This window comes from Microtus ochrogaster, unplaced genomic scaffold (assembly GCF_000317375.1).
Source record: "Microtus ochrogaster isolate Prairie Vole_2 unplaced genomic scaffold, MicOch1.0 UNK37, whole genome shotgun sequence".
Taxonomy (NCBI): domain Eukaryota; kingdom Metazoa; phylum Chordata; class Mammalia; order Rodentia; family Cricetidae; genus Microtus; species Microtus ochrogaster.
Genome location: NW_004949135.1, coordinates 164,280 through 180,972, shown reverse-complemented (window position 1 = coordinate 180,972; position 16,693 = coordinate 164,280). Strand labels below are relative to the sequence as shown.

Genomic DNA, 16,693 nt, shown 5'->3' with positions numbered 1-16,693 from the left:
AGATTGTTTCTTAGAAGCTATCTGTGCATTGATAATATTTTTTCTTTTTGAGATGGTCTCTCTACAGAGCTCTAGCTGTCCTAATACTCACTATGTAGACCAAGCTGCCCTCAAACTCAGAGATTCATCTTCATCTGCCTCTTGAGTGCTGGGATTAAAGGTATGCAAAATTGTGCTGGGCTTGTATCGTTTTTAACTTACTGGGCATTCAGTGCATCTAACACTTGTATTCAATAGCTTTTTATTATAATTTGGGCAAATTAAAATAAGCAACTAGGAAATTAAAGAATAAAATAGGAGAAAATATTAAATAAAATGTCAACAGTTATGGCACAAAAGGCAGTGAACTAAAGCTCTCACCCCAGTAGCTTCAAGGCCACGGGAAGAAACAGCCATGATTTAAAAAAAAATTATGATGCATTTAACTTTATTTTATATGCAATGGTGTGAAGGTGTCAGATCACCCTGGAACTGGATTTACAATCACTTATGAGCTTCCATGTGAGTGCTGGGAATTGAATCTGGGTCCTCTGGAAGAGCAGTCAGTGCTCTTAACTGTTGAGCCATCTCTCCAGCCTAAAACACCAATAAATTGACACAGCCTGGAATACAGAGTGAACGTCCTACTGTCCTGGGCAACAGAGAAAGACCCTGATTGCGGAAAAGTGGGGAGAGGACTTTCCAGAGGGGTAAGAATGAAGCCTAGTTGAAGAGCAATTGCAGAGAAAACCCAAGACTAGAATGTTTAGCCCTCAATGATGTGTGTGTGTGTGCGTGCGTGTGCGCAAGTGCGTGGTGGTGAGAGCTTTTCAAGGGATAAATACCAAACGGAGGAAGAGGGTATATTTAAGACACACAACTCTTCTGCAGTAAAGAAGAAATTGGTCCAAACATTAAACATTATTGATGTCATAATCTAGTAGAAACATCTTATTAACATATATCAACCTTAAAAAAATATAAGCTAAATCCCAGGAGTTTGCTCCTTCCAAGTTAAGTTGTTCTCAGATTTAAGACAGGTGCACAATAAGGTTATTTATACCTAAACAATTCCCTTTTATTTCCTAAATCTTACTCTTTAAAAATTTGTTTATTTATTGCATATGAGCGCTCTATTTGCACGTACAACTTAATGCCAGAAGAGGGCATCAGATCCCACTATATGGTTTTGAGTTACCATGTGGTTGCTGGGAAATTAACTCAAGACTGCTGGAATATCAGTCAGTGCTCTTAACCCCTGAGCCATTTTCCCAGCCTTCTAAGTCTCTTTCAATGCCTCTTCATTTTACTATTCCTAGACTGAGAGCAAGTATTTTAACCTATTTGTATTGTTCATATTCCATTTAAGTCATCTTAGTCAGCATCTTTCTGCAATCAACTGCATACTCATAGGAGTATTGGAATATAGGACCCAGGTTATCTTGATCCACTCCATAGCCTTTGGCTCATAACGTCTCTATTTTAAATACTTTGGAAGCACAATAAATAAAACTCTTAATAAAGGAAAATGTCAAAACCTCATCTGCACATGGATAAGCTGAAATTTAGGACTGTTCTCAAGAATCTTAAAAATATAATAACCAGGGTGTGGGGCTAGAGAGCTAGCTCAGCAGTTAATAATACGCTAGGGGTTGGAAAGATAGCACAACAGTATAAAGCACTTGTCTTGCACAGGACCCAGGTTTGATTCCCAGCACCCACATAACCATCTGTAACTTTGTTCACTCTGTAGATATCAGGTATGCACATGGCACACAAATACATGTAGGTAAAATACTCATACACATAAATAAAATGCACCTTTAAAAATTAACAAAACAAAACTGATCTTGAAGAGGACCAAGATCAGGTCCCAGCACCTGTAGGGGATAGCTCACAACCTGTAACTACTGTTTCAGGGTATCTCATGCCCTCGCTGTCTTCCATGGGCACCTACACGCATATGTGCATGCCCACAAACGTATGTTCACACACATAATTAAAAACAAAAATCTCCTTTTTTTTTTTTTTTAGCAAGAGAAAATATGTTAATCTGTCACCAAATCACCCATTGATATAAACAGAAGGTAGAATTTTTTTTGCTTTCTATGATGGTTTATATGAGAAATGTCACGCAGACCTCAGTATTTGAATACTGGAGAAAGAAAGAATTTTTTTCTTTGTTTTTGTTTTCCCTTGGGGATGGGGGTGGGTTGGGACATGGATAAGGTCTCATGTAGATTAGATCAAACTCATCATGTAGCCACAGATGATAAACTTCTGACCCTCTAGCCTCTACTTATGAGAGCTGGGAGTACAGGTGTGCCTCACCATGCCTGGTTTCTGAAGTCTTACAGACTAAATTCAGGGTTTGGAATATGACAGACAAGGCAGAATATTGCCTATAAAATACTATATAATGGTTTAACCTTCACTTCTCAGCTAGACTAGTAATTTCTTTTCTGTTTTGTTTGAGAGAGGGCCTTGCTATATGTCCTTGGCTTTCCTGGTTCTTGATATAATGACCTGGGCAGCCTCAAATTGTAATCTCCTGCTTCAGTCTCTTGAATGCAATGATCACAGGTGTTGGTTATCATCCTTGGCTTCATTTCTTTCTTTGTAGAACTCTTTACAACTGTTCTGGGGCACTATATCTTCTTAAAGCTAGCATATACTTACTGTTTAATAATGAAGACAAATTCACTCACCATTTCAGGGGTGTGCCTTCATATTCAAACCATATCTCACTGACATCTTCTTGTCTCATAGCCTTTTGAAAGTGCTTTTTCACTTTATCAGTTACCAACGTCAGATAACTGACTCTTGGCAAAAGCAACTGAAATGAAAATTTGTAAAGCCATATTTACTTACTCATTATTGTTCCAAAACTAAGACATATTAAGTAAGTTTGTTAATTTTAAGGAAAACTGTTGTGTTCTTTGCATTATTTTGAACTACTTCAATCCCAAGCCATCTGCTTTGTATAGAAGATGAAAACCTAGAGTTCAAAACAGTGAATGTTTCTAACTAGCTTATAACTTTTAAGTAGAGCTTAGGGCATAAATGCTTGTAACTGACACACATCTCCAACTTTTACCACTTTACATAATTACATGTCATACTAATTAAGTACTTCTATCAAACTTGTCTTAAATATTAAATGATCCAATAGGTTTTATCACCTTTTATAAAGAACTTAATGTTTAATATATTAAAATACCATATTTATAATACTTTAGTAACATAGATAATAAATGACAAAGATAAACTAGACTTTTTCAAAAATTATAGAGCCAATATAGGTGGTACACTGAAGGGTATAAGAAATCAAAAAGGTACAGTTAACTAACCATATAGTAAAATACATTTGTGTGATGCTTGGCTTTAATTGTCAACTCAACACAATCTAGAACCGTTTGGCAGGAGAGCCTCAATGTGGAACTGTCTACATACAGTTGGCCTGTGGCTAAAGTTATGGGTGATTTTTGCCTTCACTGTGTGAACCACTGTGGGACAACCCAACTCACTGTGGGAGACACTGTTCTCTGGGTTTAGTTTCTGGACTGTTTAAGAGTAGAGACAGTGAAATTAATAAGTACACATGCATTCATTTCTGTCTGCTCTTGACTATATGTAACTAGATGCTTTAACTTCTGAAGCCTTGACTTCCCAACAATAATGGACTGTATAATTATTAATTACAAGACAAACTCTTTATTTTGTCAGAGTATTTTATTTCACCAAAATAAAATTAGAATTTCAACCAGGCGTTGGCAGCGCACACCAACTGTCCTAGCATTCAGGAGACAGAGGCCAGTCTACTCAGCAAGAACCAGGACAGCTAGGACTACACAGAGAAACTCTGTCTCAAAAGAGACAGAGAGAGAGAATTTCAATTTAAAATGACTATTCAACTATTACACAGTAATAGTTTATTCTGCAGGAAACAATTATCAACCTACAGAGTTGGTAAGAAGACAGACCGAAACTAGAGGGCAAGGGTCTCAGCTGCTAATTCTAAAGGGCACACACTACCGTCTAAGGCTCAAACTGGCTCAAGAATTTGCAATTGAGCCAGGCATGGTAGCACCCATTTTAATTCCGTCTTTCAGGAGGCAGAGGTAGGAGGATCTCTTTGAGTTCAAAGCCAGCCTGAAGCTTTAGAGTGAGGCCTTATCTCCAAAGAAAGAAAGAGGAAAGGGAAAGAGGAGAAAGAGAAAAGGAAAGAAAAAAAGCATCTGGTATGGGGGCTCAGGCTTACCACTTAGGGGTGAAAGAAAAGGAATCAGAAGGCCATGTGGAATCATCACCCTCTGCTACACACCATGTTCTAGGCTAACTAGGTTACATGAGACCTTGTATCTTTTAAAGGATTGTTTCCCCAAGGAGCAGAGAATGACTCAGTGGTTAAGAGTGCTTATTGCTCTTGCAGAGTACTTGGGTTTGGCTCCCAAGACCCACATGGTGGCTGACAATTCCCTGTAATTCCAGTTTAAGAGTGTAGGACACCATTTCCTGACCTCCAAGGCCTCTTGCACACAAGTGGTCCACATATATTTTGGTGCACTCAGGCACACACAATAAAATGAGAAAAAAAATTAGAAAAAATTTCAGCACTGGGCCTAGTGGTGAAGAATATATACATCTTTATTCCTAGCACTAGTGAGACCAAAGCAAAACATTACAAACTTAGAACCTGTAATATAATTCTTCACACAGTCACTAACTAAGCTCTATTTTATTTGTATTTACATGTATGTGATATGATTTGATATGATTGTTATTTATGTACAGGTGTCTAGAGGCTAGAAGAGGGTGTAGGATCCCAGTAAGATGGAGTCACAGGTGGTTGTGACACATTTGACATGTGTGCTAGAAATGCAGCAATGAAGTGAGGTCCTCTGGAAGAACAGCAAGCACTCTTAACTGCTGACCCATCTTACTGACATACTGACTTGTTGACTGACTGATTTGTGTGTGTATGTGTGTGGGGGCATGCATGTGTGTCTGTAGTGTGTGTAGTGGTGTATTTGTCTGTGGAGGAGGGTTTGTGATGTATGTGTGTGTAGTCACAAAGTTTTTGTCACTGTCAACTTTATTAGAAACAGCTATAAAACAGCCACTTTGCCTTTGGGTGCTACTCAATAAACAGGAAGAATACCTAATCTGATTGACAAACACATAAATGTGGAAAAAGAAAAGCATAGTAAAATCAGAAGAGACTTGAAATTTGTTTTTAAAGCAAAAAAATGCAGGGTGGATGTGGTAGCACATGCTTTTAATCCTAGAATTCAGGAGACTGAGGTAGATAGTATGTGTTTATGTATATATATGTGTGTGTATATATTTTTCCCCACTTGGGTATTTGGAAGCTGGGATCAAATCCAGGGCTTTTCCTCTAAATGCTAAGAAGATACTCTACTACTCTGCTACACTCTAAGCCCCAACATTTTATTAAAAATGCTTGGTCATAACATGTTATGACAATATATTAGGTCATTAAGTCATATATAGCATTAGATAAATGAACATATGTAGACTTTCATTTGTGCACATGCATTTGTAAGTTCATTCAACAATAAACATATTTTGACTGATTAGTTGCTTGGAACCATCTAAATACTTTAAAAATCCAATATGGAGCTGAGAGTACTGGCTTCTCTTGCAGAGGGTTCAGTTCCCAACACTAACATGACAGATCACAACTATCTTTAATTCCAGTTCCAGAAGATTAGAATGCCCTCTTCTGGCTTCCTCAGGCATTGCAATCATGTGGTATACTTACCTGAAGGAAAACACCCATACATATAAAACTTTTTTAAAAAAAGACCCAATCTGAACCTATGATTAAAAAATAGCTTCCAACTCAAACACAGCACATAACTTATGATTCCACTACCATATGTGTTTGTGTAAAGTGTGTGTGTGTGATTTAGGTACTGACATCCTAAGCCTGTGCTCCATCGATATAGTCCCAGACTGACTCCACTCTAATATAATATAGATGAATACATGCACACAAAAAAGAACGTGTGTCCGTCTGTCTACAGTGACTGTGTGTGTGTGTGTCTGTACTGCGAGTAGCATGACTGGTGGGACTCTATTTAAAGATTTGTTATTTTTAATTATGTGCATGTGTCTATGTGTTCGTGCAGGTGCCTCTAAAGGACAGAGCCATCAGTTCCTTCTGGAGCTAGAATTACAGGAGGTTGTCAGCTCCCAATGGGAGTCCTCCGCAAGAGTACCATGTACGCTTAAATGATTGTCTCTCCAGCCCCTATTTATTTCATTTATTTATTCAGATGTTTCTGGTATATATGCACATACACGCACATGTCAGGTGTCTTCTTCCATCACTCATTTTATGTGCATGAGTGCTGTGCCTGCATGTATGTACATGCAGCATAAGAATCTGGTGCCCAATGTCAGAGGAGGGTGTCAGAGCCCCTGGAACCAAGTTGCAGATGACTGTCACCTGTCATGTGGGTGTTAAGAACTGAACCAGGGCCCTTCGCAAGAGCAGCAAATGTTCTAAAGCACCGAGTCATTGTTCCGGCTACGCTTCACCTTACTGAAACACTGCGATCTGGGGATCACTGGTTTGGCTAGCCTGGCTGGCCAACAAGCCCTAGGAATCTTCCTGTCTCTGCCTTCCCAGAGCTGACATTACTGGCACACACTAGCTTCTATGTGGATCCTGAAGGGGCAGACTCAAGCCTCACTTACCTGCTAAGCACTTTACCATCTGTGATCACCTGTGTTCTTTCTAACTTTCCCATAGCATCCAGTTGCATATAAAATGCTGAGTGACAGCCTTCGGGTTCTAACAACCTTATTTACAACAGACAAGTTAAAGATCTCATTTGCAACCACCAATATACTTACATAATACGGTTCTGCTTCCCTTTCAGTTATCTCATCCTGATACAACGTAAAGCAAGTTGGAATTCGTCCAAACCACACATCTCGAAGCACATCTTTGTCATCTGTCATTCTTCCAGTGAGTGGAGCAGTACATATACGCTAAGTTCTTTCTTCAATCAAAGTTAAACTGTAAACAAAATAAACAGCATTAGTTAGGTTCTTACAAGAATTAATGAAAAGATTTCATAGACAGAAAATGAACTCCAAAAATCTTCACCTAAAGAAAAGGTGAGTGTGGAGGTGATGTGGTACACCTTTAATTCTAGCATTCAGGAGACTGAGACAGGCAGAATTTTGTACATATGAGGTCAGCCTGGTCTCCAGGACAGAAAAAAAAAAAGATGTCAGGAGTGATAGTATATGCCTCTAATTTCTACACTAGAGAGGCTGAGGCAGAAGAGTTTCAAGCAAATGAGCTATTCAGTAAGACACACTCTGAAAGTGTATATGTGTGTAATATTATACATTCAAGTAGAAACTATACTTCTATTACCCTTTCAAGCCCAGAAGAGTCTGCTCACTCACCTAAAAGAGAGCCCTGTACCTCTGTCCTATGATCTTAATCCAATTTCAAAAGATCATTAACACAATTACACTTCCCAATCCAATATATTTGACCTCTCCTACCCTTCATAATATTATTCCTCCTGGAAAGAAAACTCAAACATTTGTTTGGGAATGCAAGTGAGCTCAGTTGGTGGTGTGTACTAATCAAGAACTGCAGGTGGTCATGCATGCCTGTGAGCCTCAGGAGGCCTGTCTGGGACACACTAGCCCCTGACTGGAAAAAAAGAATGTTTGCGCACACAAGAAAAACCTTCAGGAAGCTGATTCCCCTTTCTAAATTTCATCAGATCCACAATTTGACCCCAATACTTCCAGTTATAATTATATTCCCTTTTATAACCTTGAACATCTAGCTGTCGTGCTCGTGCTCCCCCAGTCTAGCAGGCTGTTTTTTCTTCAACTCCCACCCACTCTGTAAAGTAAACTAGCAGTCTCTGTCCCAGTGAAATACTTCTCTACAGCTAGCACTAACCCTGCACATGAGAAAAGTTTCAGTATCAGGGAAGGAAAATTCCCATGACCTCTGAGATATCCCAGGGTCTTCCATTGCTCATACTCCATGATATGTTGTAGGAATTCGATCCAACAGCCAATTGTATTAGATGGTTTGGACTAATGGGCATGGTCTTCTCTGTGGGTACAAGACTCGAATACCCAAATAAAAGATGAGGGCGGGTGCTGTGGGACAATGGTCTATACCCTGTCAATTGTATTTTAATATATGCTGATTGGCCAGTAGCCAGGCAGGAAGTAGAGGTGGGGCAATGAGAACAGGAGAATCCTAGGAAGAGCACAAAGTCTGTAGTTGTGAGCCAGCCACAGAAGAAGCAAGATGTGACTGACTCGCTGAATAAGGTACAGAACCATTCTTGGCTAGCACAGACAAGAATAATGGCCTAATGTAGTTATAAGAACTAGCAAATAAGAAGTCTGAGCTAATGGACCAATCAGCTTATAACTAATATAGACCTCTGTGTGATTTCTTTGGGACTTAACAGCTGCAGGACTGGGCGGGGCAGATAAACTCGGTCAACAAATGGTGCCCAATGTGTGGACACCTGCATCAACAGAAAGCTGATTGAGAGAGCTTGTGAATAAAGTTAAGCACAGCTTATTGATAGCAGCATTTTCTCAGGTGGGCTCTATTTGCTAGAGGCAAATGTGTCTCATTTAAGAGAAGCTTCCTGACTCAGCTTTAGCTGCAAAAACTTTGTAGCCCCTTTAAGAGGCTCTGCCACAAAACACTTAAATGGTGTTTATGAATAGCCTATATCATGCTTCTTGGTGGCGGCATGGACCTTGAAACACCATAGAGTGTGGCAATAAACATGACTCCAGCTGGTATCTCTGCCATGAAGCTAGTATCTCAGAAAGCTACGGAATGGGCTGGATCCAGCCATCAAAGCCACAGCTTTAATTCTAGTCATATTGCTTAGCAAATTAAAGACTCACACGTAGTCAGAAAAAGAGCTATACAGTAAAGAGAGATTCAAAGCCAAAAAAAATCTCTAAATGGTTTACAGTGTATTAAAAATATATGCAGGCTTAGGAGAGAAAAGAAAAAAGTTAAAGTCCTTAAAAATAAAAAAGAAAGAGTAGAGGCAGGCAGATCTCTGTGAGTTCAAGGACAGCCTGTTCTACAGAGTGAGTTCCAGGACACAGATACACAGAGAAACCCTGTCTCAAAAAGCCAAAAATTAAAAAGTAAAAATAAAAGTAATAGAGGTTAAAATAAAGCCACATAAAGATAAAAAATACACAGTCTGGATACTATATGTTATTATATTTTCTTTGAATTGTTTGAATGCTGAGGAAGGAGCAACAGCTGCTAAAAAACACTTAAATATAATGCTGCTGGATTAATAAAACATAAATATTTTGTAATGCCTTGACTTCAAAATTGACATCAAAAGATATGTTACTTTGGAGAAGAGGTTTTGTTTTTATTTCCACAGGAAAAAGGAGGCTGTGGATTCATTCCAGGGTAAGAAAAATCAGGTTTGATCAAGGAAGACCCCCTGAGAAATCTCTGATAGGAGTGGATGGCCTAGATGTCTGAGTTCTACATCCAGAACAGATTAAAGACTGCTGACTGAGATGATAAAGCCTAACAGGATACTCCAGTCAGGACTTGATCATAATTCTAAATTTTCTTCAGGTTCCCATAAGATTATAAGCACCCACAATCAGCAGGAAATAGCTTGGAATACTATACTTACATTCCCAAAAAATGGACTATGGATATTTTCCTTTGTTTGGTTACAAGTTGTTATGGATAATGATCAGGAGAAAAGCTAAACAAAGGATACTAAATTCAGAGTTCTTGTTTTTTCTTTTTTTTTTAAAAAAAGGGGGGGAAGTGCTGTGGGACAATAGTCTATACCCTGTCAATTGTATTTTAATAAATGCTGATTGGTAGTCAAGCAGGAAGTGGAGGCGGGGCAATGAGAACAGGAGAATCCTGGGAAGAGCAGAAAGTCTGCAGTTGTGAGCCAGTCACAGAAGCAGCAAGATGTGACCGCCTTGCCGAATAATGTACAGAGCCACGTGGCTAACACAGACAAGAATAATGGGCTAATATAAGGTATAAGAATTAGTGAATAAGAAGTCTGAGCTAATGGGCTAATCAGTTTATAACTAATGTAGACCTCTGTGTAATTTCTTTGGGACTTGACGGCTGCAGGACCTGGAGAGACAGAAAAACTCAGTCAACAGGCGGGGCAAAGGATGCTTTCTTGGGTATAGCCAAGTGGCAACAAGCCACAGGAACACACGTGGCTGGCTGCTTGGTTCTCATACCCTTTTGGAATGAGCAGTGGTAGCAGTGGAACAAAAAGCAAGGGTATAGCCACAGTGGCAGCGGCTTCAGTCTGTATCGTGAGTGTACTTTATTGATTGGCACCGGTTAATAAATCTGACTTGATCACAAAGTTTACTCCCTCTTACCTAGCATCCAACGTGGGGCACCATTTGTAAACTGAGGCAGCTCTTTTGTTTCCTAGCTGTCCAGTCCCAAAACAATCACACAGAAACTTATATTAATTATAAATTGTTTGGCTTATAGTTCAGGCTTATTATTAACTAGCTCTTACAACTTAAATTAACCCTTCTACTAATCTATGTATTGCCACGTGGCTTGTGTTTTTACCTGTGTTCTAACACATCTTGCTGCTCCAGTGGCTTACTGGCTTCTCCCCAGTGTCTGCCCTTCTCTTTCCCTGTATTTTTAGTTTGGCTTTCCTACCTGGCTCCACCCTGCCTAGCTATAGGTCAAATCAGCTACTTTATTATCCAATGGGAAAATATATTCACAGCATAAAAAAGGAGTATCCTATATCAATACTACATGCATACATGCTGACGTACATACTGCTGATAATTACTAGAGTAACCCAAAGAAGGGCTATCTGGATATTAAGGCTCAAAATATTACCAAAATAATGTTCTACCTTTGCCCAATCTTCACGGTCAGTTAATTCTTAACTTATTAGGATATATAATGAAAAAATCCTAAATAAATACATGATTCCCCCAAAATTTTGGGTCCAGGCCAATATCAATGTAGTACAAATTCTAACTGGTCTTAATAATAAAAACATAAAGTCACCTATTAGGGTGTGAAAACTGAAGGCTCAGAGAAGCAGAGCAGCCAATCACTAGAGTTCTTACCTTTACCAGTGCTCAGACCAAAGGCGCAATCCTGTCCTTACAAATCTTTAGACTGCATCCATCCCTACAAATCCTCAGACTGCCCTGAGCTCCTGTCTCCTCCGGCCTTCATAGGCCTCTCTCTGCCCAGTCATATCACTCTTGCCTCTACCTCCCTAGTGCTGGCATTAAAACCATGTGATCCTAAGTCCTGAGATCACCTTTGTGTGTGTTCTGTTTCTCTATTAGAAAAGATCAGTTTTGTGTAGCCCAGGGTGGCCTTGAACTCAGACTGATCCACCTGCCTCTGTCTCCTGAATGCTAGGAGTAAAGGTGTGTGCCACCACTGCCTGGCCTCTTTGACTAACTACTGGCTTAGTGCTACACTCTGACCTTCAGGCAAGCTTTACTTGTTACAGCATAAACAAAATATCACCATATGTCAATTTAAAATTCTTTTTATATTTACTATATTTATGAATGCTTTGTCTATATGTATGTGTGGATCACATGCATTCTGAGTGCCCTTAAGAGTCTAGAAGAAGATGCCAGATACCCTGAAACTAGAGATACAAATGGTTTGTGAGCCACAATGTGAGTGCTAGGTTTTCAACCCAGGTCCTCTGTAAAAGGAACAAGTGTTCCTATCACTGAGCTGTCTTTTCAGCCCTGACATCAATTATTAACACTGAGGTACATCAAAACGCTTGTTCTCATCCTTTTCTTCCCCCCTCAGTGCCCAATTGGAATTATCATCAATTAATCAAAAAGCTAAAGGTCAGTCAAATGCAAGTCATCCTCACACTGCAGACTGTAAGAGGTGGGGAAAGATCTGCCCAATGTCAAACTATCGGCAGTAGTCAGTTCAGAATAAGGACTCTGGTACTTAGCAGTGCCTTAATTTTTATTAAATATAAACAAGTGTTTTAGGCAGGCAACATACATTTGCCAATTTCATCAGTACCACAGTGAGACTTCAAGTCCAAGCATGCTTAAATTCTACACTCATAAGAAAAATCTCTGAATGTACAGATCACTCAAATGATTTGCTGAAAATAGGAAGGTCCTCAGCACTTCTTGACTAGGGCAACAACTGGAGAGATTGCTCGGCAGTTCAGAGTGCCTACTGTTCTCCCAACAGACCTGAGCTCACTTCCCAGCACCCAGCCTGGATTCCTCAAAAATACCTGTAAATCCAGTTCCAGCGATCCAATCCCCTGTTCTGGTGTCTTCTGGCACCTGCAAATATGAGTCATAAATTCACAGAGGCACACACCGAAACATACAAATGCTAATCCTAAATGAAATAAATGTTAAAAAGCAAACTAAGCCAGGTGGTGGCGGCGCATGTCTTTAATCCCAGCACTTGGGAGGCAGAGGTAGGTGGATCTCTGCGAATTTGAGGCTGGCCTGCTCTACAAGAGCTAGTTACAGGCTGCAAAACTTCAGCAAAACCCTGTCTCAAGAAAAAAAAAAGCAAAATAAAATTTTAAGTAAATAAAATTATAAGTTTACCTGGTTATGGACTAGTTAGCTGGCTCAGTAGTGGGTAAAGTCACTTGCTGCCAAACTTACCAACTTGAATTAGATTACCAGGAGCTACATGTGGAAGCAGAGAACTGAGTCTACAGACTGTCCTGACTCCCACATGCATACATGTGCACACATGCAAACTTACACACTCTAAATTAATATTAAAGAAATTTAAACACAACAGAGAGAAATTAGGAAAAATATTCCATTCAAAGTAACTCCCAAAAAGTTGTGTTTAGGAATACTCCTAACAAGAAAAGTAAAAGACCTCAATGAAAAATTCAAGACACTGAAAAAGAAAATCACGGATGATGGAAGACATCCCATGCTCCTGGGTTATTAGAAATAATACTGTAAAAAATATTTATACTACTAAAATTAGTTCACAGATTTATTTGTCAAAATTCCAATCACAGTTCACAAGAAACAATGAAAAACTCATATGGCAACACAAAAGACTGCAAATAGTAAAAGCAACCCTAAGGAGTCACAACACAGCACTGGACCTCAAATTATACCATAGGGCTACAGACAACCTGGTACAGGCATGAAAATAGACAGGAATGGTCGGGCTCGTGCCTTTACTCCCAGTACTTGGGAGGGAGACGTAGGTGGATCTCTGTGAGTTCGAGGTCAGCCTGGTCTACAAGAGTCAGTTCAAGAACAGCTAGGGCTGTTACACAGAAAAACCAAAAAGACACGAAGACCAATGGAACAGAACAGAGGACCCAAAAATAGAATGGCAATGCTATGTACCCTTAGTTTTTGAGATAAAGAGGCAGAAATATACACTAGGAAAAAGATAGCGTATCCAGCAAATGGTGCTCAACAAATTGCATTTGTACCTGCAGAAGAATGAAATTAAATTCTTATCTTTCACCTTGTATAAAAAAAAATCCATACAAAATGGATCAAGGACTTTAATTTAATACCCGAAACACTTCCACTTCTGGAAGAAAACGTAAGGGATGCTTTTCAAACTATTGGGGCAGGCAAGGACTTTCTGAACAGACACCAACAGCACAGGAGCCAACCTCAAGTATTAACAGGTGGGACTACAAGTAAACAAGAAGATTCTGTACAGCAAAAGAAATAATCAGCAGAATTAAGAGGCATCCCACAGTCAGGGAGAAAACTTTTACCTGTTGGTTGTACTGCAGACCAGTGGCTAATATCCAGAATTTACAAAGAACTGCAGGAATTAAATACCAAGGATATAAAACTTACAATTAATAAATGGGTATATGAGCTTAATACACTTATTTTTTTTTTAAAAAAAAGAAATGCAAGCAGCTAATAATTATTTTAAAGTGTTCAACAGCTCTAAGAATCAGGGAACTGCAAATTCAAGTTACATACCACCTCACCCAACAGAATGGCTATCATCAATAAATGTGCCAACAAATGCCGCAGAGACTGTATAGAGAACAGAAGCCTTGTTCACTGCTGGTAGGGGTGCAAATTAACACAGCTATTGCGGAAATCAGTTTGGAGACTCCCCCCCCCCAAAAAAAAAAACTTTAAACAGAAATAGCATATGATCTTCCTATTTCATTTCTGGGCATACCCTACTGTAAAAGTATCTGTACCCTCATTTTTATTTATGCTTTATTCACTAGAGCAAGAAATGGAAATCAACCTCATTGTCCACAAACACGTGAATGGAAAATGAAAATTTGGTATATATAAAAGGGAATATTTATTGCTCAGCTCCAAAGAAAAATGAAATAAAAAAATTTGCAGGAAGATAGATGGACTTAGAATATAACATTAAGTGAGGTCACACAATCTTAGAAAGAAAAAACAAAAACACATGTTCTCCATCATATGTAAAATCTAGCCTCTGTGTGTGTGTGTGTGTGTGTGTGTGTGTGTGTATGTGTGTGTATAAGTATACTTACATGTAGGTGCAGTAACATACAAAAGAGAAAAAGAAAGGCTGACACTAAGGGATAAAGAAGGAATGAATGCAATGAACACACATTCACAAAGAGGATATAAAGTTATCTGCTTCCTAGTTCAAGTTTTTTTGGTTTTGGTTGTGCATTAAGCGCATAAAATAGTGAAAATATAAAACTCAACATAAAGTTGCAATGATTCCATTTCAAATGGCTACTTTACATTAAAAGTATAGAAGCTCATTGAATTGCATAGTTTTGGGGAAATTTCTTTTATTTGTAACTTTTAAAAATATAATCAAATTTAAAATAAATTTTAATTTTTAAAAAATAAGAAATAATCAGGTTATTATTATTTCCTGATTGGGATCAATTTCTTTTGAGACAAAGGCTCAATATGCAGACCAGGCTGACCTGGAACTCACAGAGATCAGCATATATCTGCTGGGATTAAAGGTGTGCACCTACCTCCTTGTAGATTTTGATGTTTGTGATTTTTGTTGTTATGTATTCTGTTCATCAACTTGACACAAGCTAGAGTCATTAGAAAGATAGAACTTCAACTGAAAAACTGTCCCCATAAGATTGGCCTGTGTTCAAGTTTGTAGGGCATTATCTTGATTTATGATATGGAAGGGTCCAGCCCACTGTGGGCAGTATTGTCCCTGGGCAGGTGGTCCTAGGGCATATAAGAAAGTAAAGTGAGGCTAGGTGGTGGGGACATACGCCTTTCTTCCCAGCACTTAGGAGACAGAGACAGGTAGAGTCTGAGGCCATCCTGGTCTACAGAGTAAGTTCCATGACAGCCGTGGGTACACAGATAAACCTTGTTTTGAAAAACCAAAAAAGAAAGGCAACTGAGAAAGCCAGGAATAAGCCAGTAAACAGCACTCTTCCATGGTCTCTGGTTCATGTTCCTCCCTTCAGGTTTCTGCCCTGACTTCCTCTAGCTGATCAACTTTTACCTGGAAATGTAAGATATAGCAAATACTTTCTTTCCCAAGTTGCTTCTGTTTCTTGTTTTAGCACAATAAAAACCTAACTAAGACACACTAATAGGCACATTGACAAGTGAAAAATAAAAAGCACTAAGCACTTATCTCTGTAAACACAGGTAGAAAATAACTGACAACAAATGAAACTTAAGATGGCCTTGACTAGTAGAGCCCAAAACACTATTCTAGACAAATGATCACCATAAACCAAAGTATCATGCCTGGATTTGACTTCTCTACCTATCTGGGCTGTCAGAACACGTAACCACCTTGCTCTTTCCATGTCATTCTCTTCTGCTCTTCTTCCTGGATCAGAATAAAGAAACGGCCAACACTGTCCTCTTAATGTCTGAGTCTCTGCTCAAAAGAGATATAAAGATAGACTTGGAGGAATGGAAACCACCTCCAAACTCAACTACGGATGCAGATTTTTTTCTTCTTTTGGATTTGTTTTGTTACTTGTTTTTGTTTATGAAAGGATATATCCTTTGTGTATTAAAGAATATAACCTTGGCTGTACTGGGATTCAGTATGTAAATCAGGCTCGCCTTGAGTTCAGAGATCCACCTATCTCTGGCCCCAGAAGGCAAGGATTAAAGGCAGACATCACCATGGCCAGAGAGGCAGGGGCTTCAACACCCTGTAATCCAGCCATGTTTATGAACATTCTATAGTAGGTACATAAAACAATAGCTAAATCAGACGTTCATATACTCTTTGCAATTCTTCATCTTGGTTATTAGTTTTTGAGACAGGGTTTCAAACTGTAGCCCAGATGTAACTCCAATTCTTAATCTCCCCGAAACCTCCCCATTGCTGGTCACTTTTGGCCACTGTTCAATATATACTTGTATTTGGACTTCAAGGGAAGAAGCCAACTGAGCCAAGGCAGCTCAAGTAAGCAGAGCATAGCATGTAAACATACATTTTGTAAACCAAAGTGCCTAAAAGATTAGTGAACTGTAAGCAAGGCTACTTTCTACTTCAAAATATACATTCAACACTAATACATGTTCATCTAGGGGCCGTGGGAAAGTTCAGTAGTTAAGAGTGCTGACTGTTCTTCCAGAGGTGATGTGGGAGTGTCATATATCAATCTGTTGATTTCATTGGTTAAGGAATAAAGAAACTGCCTAGGCCCCTTGATAG

General features: G+C 39.1%; 1 protein-coding gene across 7 annotated transcripts in view; it reads right to left on the bottom strand.

The window, feature by feature from the left end:
- The window catches only part of Atg5 (autophagy related 5), a 115,051-nt gene that overhangs the window by 86,432 nt on the left and 11,926 nt on the right, over positions 1–16,693 (bottom strand). For 4 of the 7 annotated variants that reach the window (XM_013354266.2, XM_026789988.1, XM_005368618.2 and 1 more), the window contains exons 2-4: positions 12,306–12,357; positions 6,865–7,030; positions 2,688–2,815 (exon numbers count right to left, since the gene is read on the bottom strand). In XM_013354266.2, coding sequence (XP_013209720.1) covers positions 2,688–2,815; positions 6,865–6,972 — 236 coding nt within the window. In that variant the 5' untranslated portion in view covers positions 6,973–7,030; positions 12,306–12,357. Of the gene's footprint in view, positions 1–2,687; positions 2,816–6,864; positions 7,031–12,305; positions 12,358–16,693 lie in introns of those variants that run through there. The other 3 variants (XM_026789989.1, XM_026789990.1, XM_026789991.1) reach the window with 2 other exon arrangements.